The sequence below is a fragment of the Podarcis cretensis genome, assembly GCF_951804945.1.
Source record: "Podarcis cretensis genome assembly, chromosome: 6".
NCBI classification, from domain to species: domain Eukaryota; kingdom Metazoa; phylum Chordata; class Lepidosauria; order Squamata; family Lacertidae; genus Podarcis; species Podarcis cretensis.
In genome coordinates this window covers 83,161,184-83,181,789 of record NC_137175.1, presented here as the reverse complement: position 1 = coordinate 83,181,789, position 20,606 = coordinate 83,161,184, and the positions used below count along the sequence as shown (strand labels likewise).

Here is a 20,606-nt window from a genome sequence, read left to right as displayed (position 1 = left end):
ATAAGTAAAGTCATTTTAGGGACGTGGGTGGCGCTGTGGGTTAAACCACAGAGCCTAGGACTTGCCGATCAGAAGGTCGGCGGTTCGAAACCCCGTGACAGGGTGAGTTCCCGTTGCTCGGTCCCTGCTCCTGCCAACCTAGCAGTTCGAAAGCACATCAAAGTGCAAGTAGATAAATAGGTACCGCTCCGGCGGGAAGGTAAACGGCATTTCCGTGCACTGCTCTGGTTTCGCCAGAAGCTGCTTAGTCATGCTGGCCACATGACCCGGAAGCTGCACGCCGGCTCCCTCGGCCAATAAAGCGAGATGAGCGCCGCAACGCCAGAGTCGGCCACAACTGGACCTAATGCTCAGGGGTCCCTTTACCTTTACCTTTTAAAGCCATTTTAAACACAGAACTAGTTTTTAAGTAGCAGCCAAGAGATGAGGTCTGGGATTTGGTTTGCATTTTAAATGCCAGCTTTATAGCCAAGGTTCCATTTCAGCTGCACAAAATGATAAGTTATTCTCACTTACTTTTTCAAAACTAAACCACAACGTGCCATTAAAAAATAAACAAAACTAATGGCGACTAAATGCCTGACATGCAAATGAAGGTGCAGAACAATATGTAAGTTTTTAAATGTTTTCTACTGATCTCTCCCAAGTGAACTACAGATGACTATTCAGCTGTTGCCCTGAATTTGGCTTATATCACACAATTAAAAGATTGGGTTTCCCCCTTAACTTGGTATGAAATCAATCTCTATGTGGCGTCATGCATCCCACCACCAATTTATCTGCAACAAATTCAGGTCTCTCTCTCTCTCTCTCTCTCTCTCTCTCTCTCTCTCTCTCTCTCTCTTTCTCTCTCCTTTTTTAAAGGGCTACTGGCTTCAAAATGCAATGATAGCAACCCAAGGGCCTCTCCCAGAAACCATTGGTGACTTCTGGAACATGGTGTATCAAAGAAAAGTGAAAGTTATCGCTATGCTGACGGAGCTGAAAGATGACACACAGGTTAGTCTTTGTGAGTCTGCAATATGGTGTCTCCTCCTGTTGTTTAGTCGTTTAGTCATGTCCGACTCTTCGTGACCCCATAGACCAGAGCACGCCAGGCACTCCTGTCTTCCACTGCCTCCCGCAGTTTGGTCAGACTGATGTTTGTGGCTTCGAGAACACTGTCCAACCATCTCGTCCTCTGTCGTCCCCTTCTCCTTGTGCCCTCCATCTTTCCCAACATCAGGGTCTTTTCCAGGGAGTCTTCTCTTCTCATGAGGTAGCCAAAGTACTGGAGCCTCAGCTTCACGATCTGTCCTTCCAGTGAGCACTCAGGGCTGATTTCCTTCAGAATGGATACATTCTTAAGGACCATAATTCAAAAGCATCAATTCTTCGGCGATCAGCCTTCTTTATGTTCCAGCTCTCACTTCCTGGGAAAACCATGGCTTTAACTATACGGACCTTTGTTGGTAAGGTGATATCTCTGCTTTTTGAGATGCTGTCTAGGTTTGCCATCGCCTTTCTCCCAAGGAGCAGGCGTCTTTTAATTTCGTGACTGCTGTCACCATCTGCAGTGATCATGGAGCCCAAGAAAGTAAAATCTCTCACTGCCTCCATTTCTTCCCCTTCTATTTGCCAGGAGGTGATGGGACCAGTGGCCATGATCTTCGTTTTTTTGATGTTGAGCTTCAGACCATATTTTGCGCTCTCCTCTTTCACCCTCATTAAAAGGTTCTTTAATTCCTCCTCACTTTCTACCATCAAGGTTGTGTCATCTGCATATCTGAGGTTGTTGATATTCCGGCTTGGGATTCATCCAGCCCAGCCTTTCGCATGATGAATTCTGCATATAAGTTAAATAAGCAGGGAGACAATATACAGCCTTGCCGTACTCATTTCCCAATTTTGAACCAATCAGTTGTTACATATCCAGTTCTGACTGTAGCTTCTTGTCCCACATAGAGATTTCTCAGGAGACAGATGAGGTGATCAGGCACTCCCAATTTTTTAAGAACTTGCCATAGTTTGCTGTGGTAGACACAGTCAAAGGCTTTTGCGTAGTCAATGAAGCAGAAGTAGATGTCTTTCTGGGACTCTCTAGCTTTCTCCATAATCCAGCGCATGTTTGCAATTTGGTCTCTGGTTCCTCTGCCTCTTCTAAATCCAGCTTGCACTTCTGGGAGTTCTCGGTCCACATACTGCTTAAGCCTGCCTTGTCGAATTTTAAGCATAACCTTGCTAGCGTGTGAAATGAGTGCAATTGTGCGGTAGTTGGAGCATTCTTTGGCACTTCCCTTCTTTGGGATTGGGATGTAGACTGATCTTCTCCAATCCTCTGGCCACTGCTGAGTTTTCCAAATTTGCTGGCATATTGAGTGTAGCACCTTAACAGCATCATCTTTTAAAATTTTAAATAGTTCAGCTGGAATATCATAACTTCCACTGGCCTTGTTATTAGCAGTACTTTCTAAGGCCCATTTGACTTCACTCTCCAGGATGTCTGGCTCAGGGTCAGCAACCACACTACCTGGGGTATACGAGACATCCATTTCTTCCTGGTATAGTTCCTCTATGTATTCTTGCCACCTCTTCTTGATGCCTTCTGCTTCTGTTAGGTCCTTTTCACTTTTGTCTTTTATTATGGAAATCTTTGTACGAAATGTTCCTTTCATATCTCCAATTTTCTTGAACAGGTCTCTGGTTTTTCCCATTCTATTGTTTTCCTCTATTTCTTTGCATTGCCTTCTTGTCTCTCCTTGCTATTTTTTGGAAATCTGCATTCAATTTCCTGTATGTTTCACGATCTCCCTCGCATTTTGCTTGCCTTCTCTCCCCCGCTATTTGTAAGGCCTCGTTGGACAGCCACTTTGCTTTCTTGCATTTCCTTTTCATTGGGATGGTTTTCGTTGCTGCCTCTTGTATAATGTTACGAGCCTCCATCCATAGTTCTTCAGGCACTCTGTCCAGCAAATCTAAATCCTTACACCTGTTCCTCACTTCCACTGTGTATTCATAAGGGATTTGAATTAGATTGTATCCTACCGGCCCAGTGGTTTTTCCTACTTTCTTCAGTTTAAGCTTGAATTTTGCTATAAGAAACTGATGATCTGAGCCACAGTCAGCTCCAGGTCTTGTTTTTGCTGACTGTATAGAGCTTCTCCATCTTTGGCTGCAGAGAATATAATCAATCTGATTTCGATGCTGTCCATCTGGTGATGTCCATGTGTAGAGTCGTCTCTTGTGTTGTTGGGAAAGAGTGTTTGTGATGACCAGCTTGTTCTCTTGGCAGAACTCTATTAGCCTTTGCCCTGCTTCGTTTTGAACTCCAAGGCCAAACTTGCCAGTTGTTCCTTTTATCTCTTGACTCCCTACTTTAGCATTCCAATCCCCTATAATGAGAAGAACATCCTTCTTTGGTGTCATTTCTATAAGGTCTTGTAAGTCTTCATAGAATTGGTCAATTTCAGTTTCTTCAGCACCAGTGGTTGGTGCATAAACTTGGATTACTGTGATGTTAAGAGGTCTGCCTTGGATTCGTATCGAGATCATTCTATCATTTTTGAGATTGCATCCTAGTACAGCTTTTGCCACTCTTTTGTTGACTATGAGGGCCACTCCATTTCTTTTACGGGATTCTTGCCCACAGTAGTAGATACGATGGTCGTCCGAACTGAATTCGCCCATTCCCATCCATTTTAGTTCACTGATGCCCAGGATGTCAATATTTATTCTTGCCATCTCATTTTTGACCACATCCAACTTACCAAGGTTCATGGTTCTTACGTTCCAGGTTCCTATGCAATATTTTTCTTTACAGCATTGGACTTTCCTTTCGCTTCCAGGCATATCCGCAACTGAGCGTCCTTTCGGCTTTGGCACAGCCGCTTCATCAGCTCTGAATCTACTTGTACTTGTCCTCCACTCTTCCTCAGTAGCATGTTGGACGCCTTCTGACCTGAGGGGCTCATATTCCAGCGTCATAACTTTTATATGCCTGTTGTCTTTGTCCATGGAGTTTTCTTGGCAGGGATACTGGAGTGGCTTGCCGGTTCCTGCTCCAGGTGGATCACATTTGGTCAAAACTTTCCACTATGACCTGTCCATCTTGGGTGGCCCTGCATGGCATAGCTCATAGCTTCTCTGAGTTATTCAAGCCCCTTCGCCATGGCAAGGCAGTGATCCATGAAGGGGGTCTCCTCCTAAGAAATACCAAAACTCATTTTTTTCTACTACTCTCACCAAAGGCTTTTGCTTGCCTTTTTGGGACCAACAGCAATGGAATACTGATTTGACACTCTCTTCTCTTCTTTCCAAGTGCATCCCTACATCTTCCAGCTCAACGCTACAGTGCTGGGAACCAGTGATTTTTTTTTTGCTTTTCTTCGTTTTCTAGGAATTCTCTGCACAGTACTGGGGAGATGAAAAGAGGACCTACGATGGTATTGCGGTTGAACTGAAGGATGTCAACCATTGTTCCAGTTATACTGTCCGTACCTTTGATGTAACACACGTGAAGGTAAATTCACAAGGACTAGATTTCTTTCCAATTCCCCCTTTTTGTTTCACTTTCAAAAAATGAAGAGAGAAAATGAAAAGGGCTGCAATTCACCTCCACTTTTTCCTGTGTGCTTGGTTGTTGCATTTGTAATATAATTATGCCATTCTGAACCATATTTCTGACTTTGCAATAACAAAATAGGGGCATACCTGAGCCATAGTCTCATTCCTTACACCTTCCAGGCATTTGTCTTGTGACGTGGACGCTGCTCTCTATGGTGAGATGCCACACCACATTGGCAATGCCTAAATGCAAAAGCCATCTGGGACACACAAAGCGTGTTCTCCCTCATGGAGAGCACGTGTTGCGGTGGGGTCTGCCAGGCCACCCCTCTGTTGCTAGGCAGGGTTATAAAGATGGCTTGGGGCAATGATTGGATGGTTGGGTTGCAGGGGTAATTTCTATGTTGCCAATTTGGTCGGAGGGATCAAAGCTTTTAAGTTCTGTGCACGCGGCTTTGAGCTTTCTCTTTTGCTGTGTGCACCGGATCACCCGCCCTAATTTCAGGAGTTTTGCGCTGACCTTGCTATGCCTGTCATGGGGTCGTCTGCTTTTGGGGCAGGGGCCTGGTAGGAATTTTGTCCATCTGGCTGATTGGCTGGGCCATTTGGTTTTTGCCTACTGCGTAGCAAATCGTCACAACTTGTAAGGTTGCGGCATTGGTTATCAATTGGTTGGAGGAGGGGTTAGGATTGGCTGGGCCTGCCCCTCCAATGCTGCTGCGGAAAGGGAATTCCATTAAAGGAATCCAGGGGCTTGCCGTGCTTTCGTCCGAATCCCTGGAATGGGGCTAGGGCCAGCAAGCCCCGGGGAGCATACGGAGAGAGGTGAGGGCCTGTGGCTCACCTCCATTTCTCCCCAACATTGTTTTCCCTTACTGGCTTTCTCTGGAATCCAGAAGTCAGTTCTGTCCCCAGGTGGGGGGGGGGGACAGATATTCTTAACCAATGCCTAAGCAACCACTCACATTTATGTATTTGAATAAAGTTGTGGCCAAAATTATGCCAAAAACCTTAAACAAAATTCTGTGTGAGTTGTGAGTTATTTGGTGGGTGGCTTGGGGACCTCAACATGCTAAGTATGTGGCTGTTGAGGTCCTGTCTGTGCAGCTTCCTCTAGGTATCTGGTTGGCCACTGTGAAAACAGGAAGCTGGACTTGATGGTCCTTGGCCTGATCCCATTCAGCTGGGATTATTTTATGTCCTGATGCTCCATTGGTTCCACAAGGAATGGAGGCAGATAAAGTTAGAAAGAGAGTTTTGAAAGTGGTAGTCAACATTTTCAGACATTCTTTTAACAGCTGTCTACAACGTGGGACCTATTCTTCAACTTAATTATGTGAAACAGTATAAAGCAATAGAAGAAACAGAATGACAGTACTCTAGACTATCAGAAGTGAACCCGCCTTCTCACTGACTTTAGATTTCTGGAGAAAGAGTCTCTCTACTTCCATGTTACCCATATACAGACAGCAATAACAACTTTAAAGCATAGCTGATTACTTTTCAGAAGCCATTTGCCCCCCAGGTAGAATTCCCAAAGAGGTTTTCTTTCTTCTTTTAGAAAAGAGAGACATTTGGTAGAGCTTTCTTCAGATATTTCCCACCATTTTTCTTTATGTCCCAAAATGACATTGTCTGGGACATTGTGTAGGAAGCAAAATGGGAATTAGACTTTCTGCTGCTGCTGCTGGCATTAGCAGCAAAAAATAAGAAAAAAAGGGAATGTGTGAGAAATAAGCTTTGCAAGGACCACTGCTAATGGTGAACCCCATACCCAACAAGTGCTTGGAGAATGTCTCCTCTCTATAGAGAAATTCTTTGAAATGTTCCCAACATTTTCTCTGGCCACAAATAGGATTCGGAGCCATGCCATCTGTGCATAGCTCTACCTTAAGATAAGGAACAGCAGGGCAATTTTTAAAAATGTAATAAACCTGGCCATGCAACTATGAAATTAAAAATCACCCCTTTAGATGGCAGTTCCCCAGAATCTAACTATAACCATAGGTTTCGGGTGATCTGTGAAATCTTTTGAGGCCTCTTGCTTATCTGTCTTCTTAGGGAGAGAAAGCCACTTCCGACGTAGAAAGGAGGTGGGGTTGCGGGCTTCAGCCTCCCACCATGCGTGCGGGGACTGGCTCTCAGCCTCCATGCGATTGAGGGAATCCCAGATTGCGTCATCCCCTGGCCAGCCAATCGGCTGGCCTGGGGGGCGTGGCCTGCTCCATTAAATGCAGGGGCGGCCTGGGATCTCTCTCTTTGCTGCTCCCAGCTACTCCAGTTTCCCACCCTCCCGCCATTTAAGGTTTTTTCATCTTTGACCTTGCTATGGACCTCGGTTGGTCGCCGTTAAGGAGCCTGGTAGGAATTTTTCCACTTGGCAAATTGGCACCAGCCACTTGGTTTTTTCACCTACCTTGTAGCAAATCGTCACAACTTCCTTGGTATTGGCAGTTAGGCATTGGTATTGTTTTTGTTATGTAGATGGAAGAGGGGAGGAAGCGCCATCACCTCCCCCGCATACTGAAGGGTAGTCCGATAAAGGATCCCGGGGGGCGTGGCCCTGTCCGAAGCCTATGGAGGGGAGTTCCTAGTTGATGTGCATCAGCAGGACTCCCCCTACTGGTGGTTAACCCTTCCCGGACTTGAAGCGAACAGGCTGAAGCCGGATAGTCGGTTAGGACCAATGCCTAAGCCAATACCGCTCATCACCTGTAACCAATAAAGTCGTGGCCATATTTAGCCCATTAACCTTAAATATCTGTGTCATGTATCTTTATTTCCACTGGGGGGAGGCAGGAACTTGCCACGCAATGGTGGATTAGCTCAATATCTCTGGAACAAATCCCCAGGTATCTTTCTGCACAGGAGTGCAATTAATTTCATTCTCTAAATGGTTCTCAGCCAAATAACTTCTATTCCCTCCGGGTTTGTTTTGTCATCTTTTGAAAAACCTCCCCTTTTATCTGTTTCTTGCAGAGGAAAGAAACCCGAAAAGTGTTTCAGTACCAGTACCATAAATGGAAAACCTTTGTTCTACCAGAGAACCCCAAAAGCCTAGTCACCATGATCCAGGACCTTAAACAGAAGCTCCCACCACCAGATGTAATAGCTGAAGCAAATATGCGGAGCAGCAATGTCCCCCTTGTTGTTCACTGCTGGTAGGTGTAAACTTTGGAGATATCGCAACATGCTCTGAGGCTTGATTTCCACTTTTTCCTCTCAATTTCGCTCAACATTCTATATATGGTATGGAATTCGGTTTGATTTGTCTGCAATAAGTCCAGAACTGTCGTCTCTTTGGTTTGGCCTGGGTCACACTGTACATTTTCATACCTTGTGGTCACACCTGGAAGATTATAATTCTATGTGCCCTGCCCCCTGCATCCCTCGCAAGGTAAGAATAAGCATGGGCAGTGGGTTTATTGTGATGGTATTCACTGGCATGGAGTACCATCGCCTCTTTTTGTTTTTTCTTAAGGCAGCCATTTTGTACTGGTGCCCACGGCACTGTTATCATGATATGAGTACCAGAACCTCATTTTTTTTTCTTTAAAAGGACTGAGTTCAGATCTTTTAAGGTTGATCTCACTGGTTACATAAGCTAAGATAAGCAGAAATTTCTCAGAATGTATTTTGCTGAGAAAATTCCCGAGATTTTTCTTTCACACCTCACCCTCCTTACTAGAAAAAGAAGGCCACTTTTAGCTTAGCTTACACAGAAACCTCAGTGAGGGGCTTTTTGACATCCCAAATGTCACTGGAAAATGCCAGAACCTGCTGTGCTGTGTTAGGCTACAGGTGCAGCCAGTAAGAAGATGCGACAGTAACACTCTGTGTTGGCCATACTAGACAATTGGTTTTCATTTCTCATCTTGAAAATGTGTTTAGGTATTCCATGCTGCAAAATAAAATATATAATTTAACATTCTTTCAATAACTGGCTATATCCTTTGATGTTCATATTTCAGGCTTTGGCCTGAAAAGAATTAATAAAATAAAATGTGATCTCATCCAGGTAACAGTCCTTCCTAACTGAACCGAGTTACATTACTGACATTGTACTTTGGCTTGTAATGACTACACGTAGCAAGATGCTAGAGCAAGCCTTGAGATTGTGCATAGTCTATTCCTGCTCTGTATGAAATATCACCATTCCTTGTATTTCCAATATTCTGCCATTAAGTACCATTGCATATGTAGCCAAAGAGCATGGCCTAAGTACAAGAAGATCAATGTTTGCAGAAATATAACTATTTTTGGGGGAGATACCCCAAAACAACCTAATGACGCCTGAGCAAGCTTTGTGGCCACTAAATGCTGATTGTTGAGATGGAAAATTGGTGGTTGTGGCGGTCATGGTGTCCGCAATATTTGGCTGAACTTGTATCGTACTATTTCAGATCATTGCTGAACTTTCTGTCATATTGCTTCTGTAGACTAACACTGTTGATTTCCTGGAACATCATTTTGTAGTGATGGTGCCCAGCAAACAGGAGTATTCTGTGCTTTGCTGAATCTCTTGGAAAGTGCAGAGACTGAAGGCGTAATAGATGTTTTCCAAACCGTAAAATCTCTCCGTCGAGCCCGGCCAGCAATGATTTCCTCCTTTGTAAGTGGATCAAACTAAGTTGAGTTGTTATTTGGGAATAATACTACAGATATCACTGCAGTTCAGCAGGTGGATCGAGCTTTTCTTTCTTTCTTTCTTTCTTTCTTTCTTTCGTTCTTTCATCACTTAATTAAAATATTCATATCCTACTTTTTAAAGTAAAAGATTTAAGGCGGCTAGCAAAACTTGGCTTAAAATAATAAAAATAGAATAATTAAATGCGAGTGCAGTGAAAATGCAGACTAGCTCTGTCTGTTTAAGTAATTAAGTACTGTGTTTTAATGTTGAAACCCCATATTTTTAAATGCTATAGATCAGTCATGTCCAACTCCTAAGAGACTGCGATCTACTGCCACTATAAAAAAACTGGCAGTGATCTCCTTATTAGATTGACCAAAGTTGTTGAGCTTTTTGAGCTTGCCTGCTATAGATCAAACAATGCTAGATTAATGCAGGGAAGGTTGGTAGTGAAAGCCTAGCTGTCTTTCAAAGAGGCGTATCTGCCATTGTTTAAGGAACCCATGATAAGCTTCCTAGGAACTTGGGCACCCTGTAGTTTCATTTGATAAAACCCACTGTTTTACACCGGCAGAATTTGATGCTAAGAAGCCCAGCAACCACACTTTGCCTGTCTCCCAGCCTCCGTGCCCCTGCTCAGGGAAACCACTTGAGATAGGAAGAACAGTATAGGACACCATTGTGCCGATAGTCATTCTGCTTTCTCTTTCCCTTCTTTGAATCCCTTCCTTTTTAGGAGGATTATCAGTTTTTGTACGATGCTATTGCCAGCGTGTATCCCGCCCAGAATGGACAACTGCCAAAAAACCAAGAACACAAAGTGAATATTCCAAATGATGTAAAGGAAGACGAAGGGGCTAACTCTGTTACTGTTGATCTCTGCCTTCCAGTCCAGACAAGTGGGAATAATGTGGAAAAGCACGAAGAATCTAAAGCAAAGGATGGATCAAGAGAAGCAGAAAGTTCTTTCAATGGACCCACAAACCCAATTTTAACTGAAATAGCCTAAAAGCTTATTCTTCCCTTCAAGGCTTCTGTACATCCTACAGATGGCTCATTCAGCAGCAAATGTTGGGGGAATGTTCTCTCTCACCACACAATCCCAAACTCTTGTTTTCTTTAGAGAAAGGTTTTTTTAATGAACTCCTGAAAAGATTGTTTCCCTGCAAAGGTACGCAATAGGTCACTTGAAACTTGTAGATAGCTTCAGCATACTGTGAATTGTGCATGTGTGTTTGTGTGTAGAGTCGCCATCTTTAATCGTTTGATGATATTTGAACTCTTCGGGCTGTGTGGTTGTTGTTGTTTTTTAATTGTATAGTATCAAGCTCTTTATATTCTTTTTTTACAAGTTGGTATTTTACATAGCACTGAAAGAGGAAAGGAAATCTTAACTTGTTTGTGTTTGTTTTGACAAAAGAGAAAAATCACTAGCACAGTTTAGATACGTATCACCAATCATATGCAACTACAGATTTAAATGTACAGGCAGATAGCCAAAGCAAAGTGCAACACTTCTAGATTAAAGAGACTCTTAAGACAAGGTTGGGATATGGCAGAAGAAAATGAAGATCAAAGTGTGGGGGTGGGGGGGTTAGGTTTAGAAAATTACATTGGGCACCCCTAGGTACTTGTTCTTGTTGGTGTCTGTCTGTCTTGGGAGACAATGGAGATGAATTCACCTTTGGGGGTGAAGTTAAACTATTGGAAGGGAGAGACATGTAACAGCTGGGGCAGATGAAGACGTAAATTATATGCTGTTTGGGGAATAAGCCATCCAGTGAGCAGATGGTAGCATTGGTGCATACACAGCACAATGCCCATTGTAGACATTGAGCATTTTCTAATACTGAAGTAACCGTACTGCTGCAAGTTCCTATTTTTACAAGACTTGCATTTCTCCAACCTGCCTCAAGATGTCACTGTGTTCATAGATATCCAACTGAGTGTTCCCCTTAGGATGTGCAAAAAGGTTGCTCGTAAGTTATGAACACTGAATGTTTTGCAATTTGCTAGACGGACATCGGTCAGTTTACTTGGTTTCCACATGTTACCACACCTGAAATATTACAAACACACACACAAACACACACACAGAGTTTTCTTTGGCTTGAATGAAGCTTTTCTTAAAATAGGTTTTCTTTTTATTCTTGTATATGCTACTCTTCCTGAAATTATGCAAATTTTATATGAAAATAAGTTTTATATGTTTTATTTCTATTTCTACTTTGAAATAAAAATAATATATCAGATAAAAATAACCCCTCAGAAATTATTCTGAGGCATAGAAAAGGTTTGGCATCATTTTAATAAACAAGGTGGGTTGAAAAATACACACGCGCACGCACACACACACACACACGCACACATTACAGGTCATCCTAAATTGCTGTCTTCTGCAACACAAAATATATGGTTTTCAGGGCCAAACTACATAGGTGTTACAAGGTTATTAGCATTTATTAGTCACTTAAAGCAACTTACAAAAAGTTGTAGTTTGGGCTGTACAATTCGTATTGGTGCTGTGGCACTGAGGAAAGCGAATAGTATGAGCGGCGCTCATCTCGCTTTCAGGCCAAGGGAGCTGGTAATTGTCCATGGACAGCTTTCCGGGTCATGTGGCCAGCATGACTAAACTGCTTCTGGTGCAACAGAACACCGTGACGAAAGCCAGAACTCATGGAAATGCCGTTTACCTTCCTGCCACAGTGGTACCTATTTGTCTACTCGCACTTGCATGCTTTCAAACTTCTTGGTTGGCAGGATCTGGGACAGAGCAACGGGAGCTCACTTGGTTGCAGGGATTCGAACCACTGATCAGCAAGCCCAAGAGGCTCAGTGGTTTAGACCAAAGCGCCACCTGCATCCCTTGTATCTAAACCTAAATCACTGCAGACACAAGGCTACATTTTTCCTTCTACAGATGGTGTGCATTACTCCAGCACACTTTTGCAAGTCAGGTTGCTATTATGATTATATGATTATATGATTATGATTATGATTATGATTATGATTATGATTATGATTATGATTATGATTATTATGCTTCCCTTAACATTCTTGATATTTGCCATGAGCAGAAAGTAAAATATGAATGTAGGCCTCCAGGTATAAAGGTAAAGGTAAAGGGACCCCTGACAGTTAAGTCCAGTCACGAACGAATCTGGGGTTGCGGCGCTCATCTCACTTTACAGGCTGAGGGAGCCAGCGTTTGTCCACTCCGCAGACAGTTTTTCTGGAACATGTGGCCAGCATGACTAAGCCGCTTCTGGCACAACGTAACACCAACACCAGAGCAGCACATGGAAACATTGTTTACCTTCCCGCCGGAGTGGTACCTATGAATCTACTTGCACTTTTTAGCGTGCTTTCGAACTGCTAGGTTGGCAGGAGCAGGGACCGAGCAACGGGAGCTCATGAATGTAGGCCTCCAGGTATAGGGTGGTGTATAAGTTGAATAAATAAAGAATAAATAAAATAAAGCTTAGGGGGAAATTCGTGTCAACTCGGGTTCCCCTGACCTCCATCCAGTGCTAAGAAGAGGTAGGACACCAAACATCACAGCTTGTCTAATAATTACTTTATGGTAATTTTCTCTGGGTCCATCTCAGGTAGGTATATGTGACAGAGAATTGTCCCTGAGTATGTAGATAGTCTAAAACCTGTGAGAATAGCAAGGTATCAAATATTTTAATGGTAACTTGGCAGGAGCAGAATTAGGGTCAAGCAGTAGATGAAGGAAAGGTGGGGAATTGTTTCACAGCAGGTGGGGAGATAATAAAAAAATATACTGTACTAAGAGGGACAGCTGTCCGTCTGTTTCAGGTGCCCAAAGGTGTCTTACTAGGTTTCCATACAACTACATTGTTTGTCCACTAGGCTGTGCTAAAACATTTCAAATAGAAGTTCATCTTTCAAACAAAAAGTGCTTTGAGACAAATACTTAGGCAGCGGCAGTAAATGTCCGCTGAAAACTTTTTTTTATAAAAAAAATACTTTTTATTCAAATTTTAGAAATACACATGTCTATATAGATATACACTATACAGATCATCATATCACCAAACTTATAGGCATACATATAGATATACAAAGGAAAAAAAAAAAAAACACCTTTGGACTTTGTTTAGTCCTGGACTTCCCTCCACCCTATTGGTAAGTATCAAATAATCCTACATTCACGTATTTTCTCTTAGTTTTAAATATTAGTTATTCTCTGTTAGTTTTAAATATTAGTTATTCTCTGTTAGAGTAATCCAGGCCCACCAGTGTCTTCTACAATTTATTTTCAATATATTTCCAATATTTACTCCAATTTTTATGAAATATTTGCTCATCTTGGTCTCGTATTCTAGCCGTTAGTCTAGCAAGTTCAGCGTATTCCACCATTTTAACCTGCCAGTCACTTATACTAGGTATGGTTTCCGTTTTCCAGTTTTGTGCCAGCATAATTCTTGCGGCTGTGGTGGCATAAAGGAATATATTCTTGCCTTCTTTTTTAATCTCTTTACCCAACATTCCTAGCAGAAAGGCTTCAGGATTTTTGGGAAAAGTATATTTGAGAATTTTTTTAAGTTCATTATATATTAGTTCCCAAATTTTTTTCACTTTATTACATAGCCACCACATGTGGTAGAAATCGCCTTCTGCTTCCCCACATTTCCAGCATCTTTTGTCCGCTGAAAACTTTTATCTCTGCAAACCTACCCTAGCATAGAATTTAGCCTATGTTTGTCTTAAAAGTTTTATTGATTTTATCTGTTTCTATTATTCTCATGTCTTAACAGTGCTGTAGATTTCAGCTGTGCTTTATAGAAAATTTTATTGTGCATGCTACTTAGAGATTAAACAGTCTGTATAACTTTTTTTCTAAGTAAGTAAAATAATACAGAAAGAAGGATGAAACCTGTGGTTCTTAATTCACGGCCATTGGTGCAAATGACAATGAGATTGAAGTTGCACCCTAGCCCCACTTACCTGGGAGTAAATCCCATTGAATTCAATAAGACATATTTCTGAGTAGACATGGTAAGACTGCATTGTAAGCCAGGGAAGACTTTTATGGTGCCACTATACATTTGCAGGATCTTTGCTTCACATGGGGGTGGAGAAACTGAGGTCTTCTTCAGCTCCCATTAGCCGGCATGGCCAAAAGTCAGAGATGATGGGGTTTTTAGTCGAACAACAGGTGAATGGCCTCAGCTTCTCCATCCTTGGCTTAAAGGACAAGAATAGTTTCACCCTGTTTTCAAGCATGGTGGGTACTATCTGGCTGACTCACACCTAACTTCAACCTGCTAGCCAACTGTGCAGGATCATGGCTGTTGTGTGTGCTTCTGCTACTGTCTGATCAAGACCCATCTTGACTCCTGTCAGGCCTAGTCCAGAAGAACTCCCTAAGACCAATTTCCCAAAAATCAAAGTATTTCCATCATGTCCAGTGCCTCCTCAATATGTATCATACTTCCTTCATGACAAAACAATACAGGTGCATCTCTATGTACATTAAATGGAGTGTGCTGCCAGGGCCTTGAATTTCAGTTTGTGGTCACTGCTTCCTCTGACTTCATAAATGTAAGATGGAGGATAAGACGAGGAAAGCTTTTAGCTGCATCTCTGCTGAGGATGGCACCATTCTGGTGGCCACGAGAGGAGACGAGGAAGCTAACTCACTCCCCGTTCAGATCTTTGCAGAGACTTGCACAATGCTTGCCTTTGTAAGGGAATGTGCAGAACATCTATACCTAGAATCATAAAGTTGGAAGGGACCCTAAGGATCATCTAGTCCAACCCCCTGCAACCTTGGCATTACCAGCACCATTCTCTAACCAACTGAGCTCCAGTATGAGGCTCTAAAACGGGTGAGAAAGCCCCTTAGAAAGAGCCCTGTGCCAAGCCTGCCCTGGCCTTGCTGCCGCTCCCCCAGCCTCCTCGCTGAATGTCCACCCAGCCAGAATGGGGGGGGGGTGCACCTGCCAAGTGATACATCGGCCAGTCGGGCTCCCCACTGCATGGGCTGGCAGTGCAGCACAGCCCCGTGAATCCTCTGTGCCCTGCGCTCATCTGGCAGCAGCAGCAATAAGGCTTGGCCGATGCAGTGGGTTTTGTTTACCCTCTGTGCCCAGGGCTCCAGCAAATGACACAATGCTGCTGCCCTGTGGTGTGCTTTGAAGTCCTGATAATAACAGGAATGGGGAACCTGTGACCCTTGAGATGCTTCTGGACTCCAACTCCTGGTAAAGGTAAAGGGACCCCTGACCATTAGGTCCAGTCGTGACTGACTCTGGGGTTGAGGTGCTCATCTCGCTTTATTGGCCGAGGGAGCCGGCGTACAGCTTCCAGGTCATGTGGCCAGCATGACTAAGCTGCTTCTGGCGAACCAGAGCAGCGCACAGAAAAGCCGTTTACCTTCCCGTCAGAGCGGTACCTATTTATCTACTTGCACTTTGACGTGCTTTCGAACTGCTAGGTTGGCAGGAGCAGGGACCGAGCAACGGGAGCTCACCCTGTCGCGGGGATTTGAACCGCCGACCTTCTAATCAGCAAGTCCTAGGCTCTGTGGTTTAACTCACAGCGCCACCCGCGTCCCCCAACTCCTGGTAGCCCCAGCCATTAAGGTTTGCAAGATCTGGAGGGCCACAGGTTCCTCACCCCTGCATTGCTCCTTTGGGTCTTAATTTATAGAGCCCCTCAGCTCCTGACTTAATCCCTAGCCATTCCATCGTTGTTGCCCCCAACACCTCTTTCCCACAACGTCTTCTAGGACCCCATTGAATGCTTCTTAACATAGTGCAGATGGACACATTCGGGGCTGCAGCAGGTCACCTCCAGGAGAATGACGGGCAGTAGACTGTCCCACCCTACAAGTTAATCACATAGTATTTAAATGAGTTTGGAGATCATTCGTGAGCAGTCCATCACTCCTGCAAAGGGTGACTTTAGGCAGCAGGACAGAAAGTGGTGATCCTTCAGTCCTTTAATCTTCTATTGAACTGCACAGTAAGGCAATTTCAGCCTCTGGAATTCTTTGAATGCACACAGGGCTGGCTCTAACTTTAGGCAGGGTGGAGTGTCTGCCTTGGTGATCAGATTCTAAGGGACAGAGAGCAGTGGTGAGGTGTTGGAAGATGGAACTGTGTGTGCGTGTGGCATTACTTGTGCCCTCTAAACTAGCCATCAGGTGTCTGGCGTGGTGGAGGATGGTGGTCAGTGCCAATTCCCAGATTCAATTGCCAGTCCAGTTGGCTTCTGTAAATGGAATGGGGGGGGGGGATGTGGAATGTTGTTGTTGTTGTTTAGTCGTTTAGTCGTGTCCAACTCTTCGTGACCCCATGGACCAGAGCATGTCAGGCACTCCTGTCTTCCACTGCCTCCAGCTGTTTGATCAAACTCATGCTGGTAGCTTCGAGAACACTGTCCAACCATCTCATCCTCTGTCGTCCCCTTCTCCTTGTGCCCTCCATCTTTCTCAACATCAGGGTCTTTTCCAGGGAGTCTTCTCTTCTCATGAGGTGGCCAAAGTATTGGAGCCTCAGCTTCACGATCTGTCCTTCCAGTGAGCACTCAGGGCTGATTTCCTTAAGAATGGATAGGTTTGATCTTCTTGCCGTCCATGGGACTCTCAAGAGTCTCCTCCAGCACCATAATTCAAAAGCATCAATTCTTCGGCGATCAGCCTTCTTTATGGTCCAGCTCTCACTTCCATGGATGTGGAATAGTGGGGCCTATTTCCGTCTGAATAAACATGCACAGGATTGTGCTGTACAGCCCACACCTTAAAATGTTAAGCACAAATGCAACAAAATAGATTTGCAAATGTACATCGCAAGTACACCCTTCAGGGAGCTGCGATCAGCGTATTTTCCATGGAAAACCTAGATTTGCCACTGTGCGATGTGTGAATCATGGGATGGGATTCGTTCTGTCAAAACAGGCACTTCTGTGCTCAAATAGAAAATCTAATGCCAACAAATCCAAGGTAAACAGTTGTAATGAACCAAAACTGAAATTAAAACTGTACTCCAAAAAGTAAAGCAAACAGGAAGGTGGATATTTTATATATATATATATATATATATATATATATATATATATATATATATATGAAATGTTTATTCACCCCTATTGGCAACATTCTGAAACTGAACCATAAACTACAGTGATACTGCAATGCAATACTTTTCTGCAACGCAATACTTTTCCACCCAGAAAGAAGAATGCAACAAAGAGAAATGCAATGATCTCAGGCTTTGAAATAATCCAGGGCAAATTAAGGTCTGTTGCAAGCGGTTTCAGGATAAAGACCACACAGGCAGGAAATGCTTTTTTTAAAAAAGGAACCTGGGCTAAATAAAAACAGAAACGTAAGAACAGGATATAGTTCGAGCTGGGCCAAAAAAAGAAAAAGGAAAAAGAAACTCTGTCTTTGCAGGTGTTCATCTGTTAGGCTGCTGGACGTCTTTGGGGGGAAGTGGGCATGCCAGATTAAACAACAGACGCTGCTGCCAGCTGTATGTTTGTACAGCCTCATTTCAGCAGAAACTTATATAAGGTTTTGCCATCACAAGTGCAAAGCTGATAGTTTTAAGTCATGGATTTGTGCACAAAAGCTTGCTTGGACCAGTTCACATAGAGTAATTCCACTCTCTCCATTGGCATGACTTTATTTTAATTAATAAATAAGAATAATAATTTTAACCACCACAACAAACCGCTGCCAGTTGACTTGAACAGTAACAATATCCCACCAGTCTTGTTTTAAACATATAAAATTAATTCAGGCAGTGTCCAAATAGGTGTCTCAACAAAACTGAGCAATGATAAGTCATGCATTCATAGAAAGGGTAGTGAGATCTTGAAACCCCTAAGTGAGAGAGAGTGAATGAATGTTTGCCCTTCCAACCTTACTGTTAAGTAGCGGGTAGACATATCAGACAACACAGCGATTCTTCAAACAGCTCTTGTTTATTCACAGGCCAGAACAGAACTGAACTGAACTGAAGGGTTCAGTCAGCCTGCTTATATAGAGCTCCAGTACAACGTAACTGTAACAATTTTCTAAAACTATCCAATCACTGAACATCATTTTCGATCCTTATTTGCATAACTATCTACAGTATCCCTCTGCTGGCCCAGGGTGAGAACTTCAGTACATAACACTTACAGCGTGAGCTACCATCAGGGTTTCCAGAATCCATTTTTGTTGTCCCTCTGTTAGTCTTCACACCACAGAAATATAATTTGTGTGCAAACAGCCACAAATGCAAAGGATTTCAATCAAAGTTAGCATCTGCAGTAATCTCTGACCAGAGAGAAAACACTACAGGGCATTTCAGCACAACTTCTCCAACATTTATCTATCTAAACTAACCAATTCCTTCCCATAAAGCGCTATTAGTTTTGGCCCAGTTCTCCAATCTGTTAAGGTCATTCTGAACCCTGATTCTGTCTTTGCCAGCACTGGCTACCCCTCCCAGTTTGGTGTCATCTTTCAAATTGGATGAGCATCCAGCCATTTGTGAGCACTCTGGGTTTGGTCAGGCAACCAGCTCCAAATCCACCTAACGTGTTACCAGCTTCTCCACAAGAATACCATGCTTGAAATGTATATAGGAAGTGCAGTGTAAGCGATGGAAGTCAATCAATGAAATTTTATTATTATTTTCAGTTTGAGATATTTGTAGAAGAAATTTGGAAGAAATTCTTCCAACTCTTCTTCTTCTTCTTCTTCTTCTTCTTCTTCTTCTTCTTCTTCTTCTTCTCTCTTTATTTTTTCTTCTTCTTTTTTCCTCTTTTATTCCTTTTTTATGTATATGTGCTTATTTGAAGTGTATATGCGTGTATGTATTTGCAGTGTTTTGCTTTTAATTTGTAACAATTGTGTTAAATAAAATTTAAATAAATAAATATCCTGCACTCAAAATAAATAAATAAAGAATACCATGTCAAAAGAATACATTGTCAAAAGCCTTGCTGAAATCTAGTTGTTCACTCGCCCTCCCACACACACACACACACACACACACACACACACACAGAGAGAGAGAGAGAGAGAGAGAGAGAGAGAGAGGCAGGCACATTGCAAGCAGTCTTGGCACTCTTTGCTTGACACAGGACCAGTCTTGGGAAGCCAGCCATAAGTTGCCAGTGCTCTTGACATAGAGTAGCATTGACAAAGGTGGGGAGGGGGGTTTACATAGGCCATTTACCTTCTGTACCCAAGATTAATTTCTCAATTATATGAGTGATGAGGTGCACTTGCATTTAGTCCTCCTTTTCCACTGCCCAAAATTACAGAATTCTATTACTAAATCAAAATGACCTTGCTTTTGCATGTGTGTGCTTAAGGGCAAAGGAAAAGCAAGTCAGACTAATATTTTGGGTGCTGCTTTCATTTTATATGTGATTGCTTTAATAATAACTAGCTATGGTGTCAGTTTAATGTAACATTCCCTCTTAAGACCTGGCAGAAGCCCTGTTTGGGTGTTCAAGCAGCAGCTGGGGGGCAAGAGTGTAAGGAGAGAAGTGTGTGTGTGTGTGTGTGTGTGTGTGCCAGCCCTCCCCCCCAGCAGCTCCAGCCCACATGTCTCTTCCAAGCCATTCTGTGATGGGCATCAAGCTCTGAAAGGAAGCTTTTAAGTGTGTGGGGATGGGCACGCTAAATTCTCTGCACATTCCTGTGGGGGTTAGAACATGGTTAGAAGTTCCCTACCTCCTCAGTGCAAGAAGCCCCGTGGTTTGGGATTGGGTCTTGCACACTGTGCCCCCTTCACACAAACACTTTGAACACTGGAGTGCGACGTCTGTTATTTTACTGGTTACATTCTGTATCGCTACCTCCAAGGCAGTGGCGTAGCGTGGGGGGTGCAGGGGGGGCCAGCCGCACCGGGTGCAACATCTGGGGGTTAGGGTTAGGGGGCGCAAATCCACGGGTTAGGGGGTGCAAATTACTTGCCTTGCCCCGGGTGCTGACAACCCACGCTACACCACTGCTCCAAGGGGTAGTTTCATCAGACAATCCTGTACTGCACATTATACCATCTCGTCTATTTAGACTCAGCACTATGCATCAGCACAGCATAAGATACTTTTCTTATGCGCAGGCTTATTTGTGTTCAGACCACTGTTCCATTTTGTGTGGCTTCTGAAGTTCATAACAAAGCCCTTTACACTTGAGCCATCCCCCCCCAAAGGCTTAGTAAAGTGGGATCTGTTTGCTGTTGTCTATCAAAGAATCCTGCACAATCACTTTCCATCATCTGTTCCAATGTCCTCCCAACCACTTTCTATATAGTGCTTCATTATAAGTCTGATGAAACAGCTGTTAGTGACCATGTGACTGAGATGGTTTTCCAACAGATGTACAAATGATAACCCATCTATGAGAATATCTGCTGACCTGCCCAGCTCTTCACCCTCACCCTCTCTCTCCCCA

The 20,606-nt window shown here is 43.4% G+C and overlaps 1 protein-coding gene and 1 long non-coding RNA gene across 2 annotated transcripts in view; one reads left to right on the top strand and one right to left on the bottom strand.

The window, feature by feature from the left end:
• PTPRC (protein tyrosine phosphatase receptor type C) overlaps positions 1 to 10,849 on the top strand; it is a 91,364-nt gene extending 80,515 nt beyond the window's left edge. The window contains 5 exon segments of the mRNA XM_079981874.1: positions 865 to 999; positions 4,376 to 4,498; positions 7,522 to 7,703; positions 9,019 to 9,154; positions 9,909 to 10,849. Coding sequence (XP_079838000.1) covers positions 865 to 999; positions 4,376 to 4,498; positions 7,522 to 7,703; positions 9,019 to 9,154; positions 9,909 to 10,181 — 849 coding nt within the window. The 3' untranslated portion in view covers positions 10,182 to 10,849.
• Positions 10,810 to 14,480, bottom strand: LOC307218925. The gene is made up of 2 exons (XR_013840145.1): positions 13,860 to 14,480; positions 10,810 to 13,146 (listed from the first exon to the last, which is right to left on the bottom strand). It is a non-coding gene; the product is annotated as an uncharacterized lncRNA (long non-coding RNA).
• Positions 14,481 to 20,606: the final 6,126 nt, after the last annotated feature.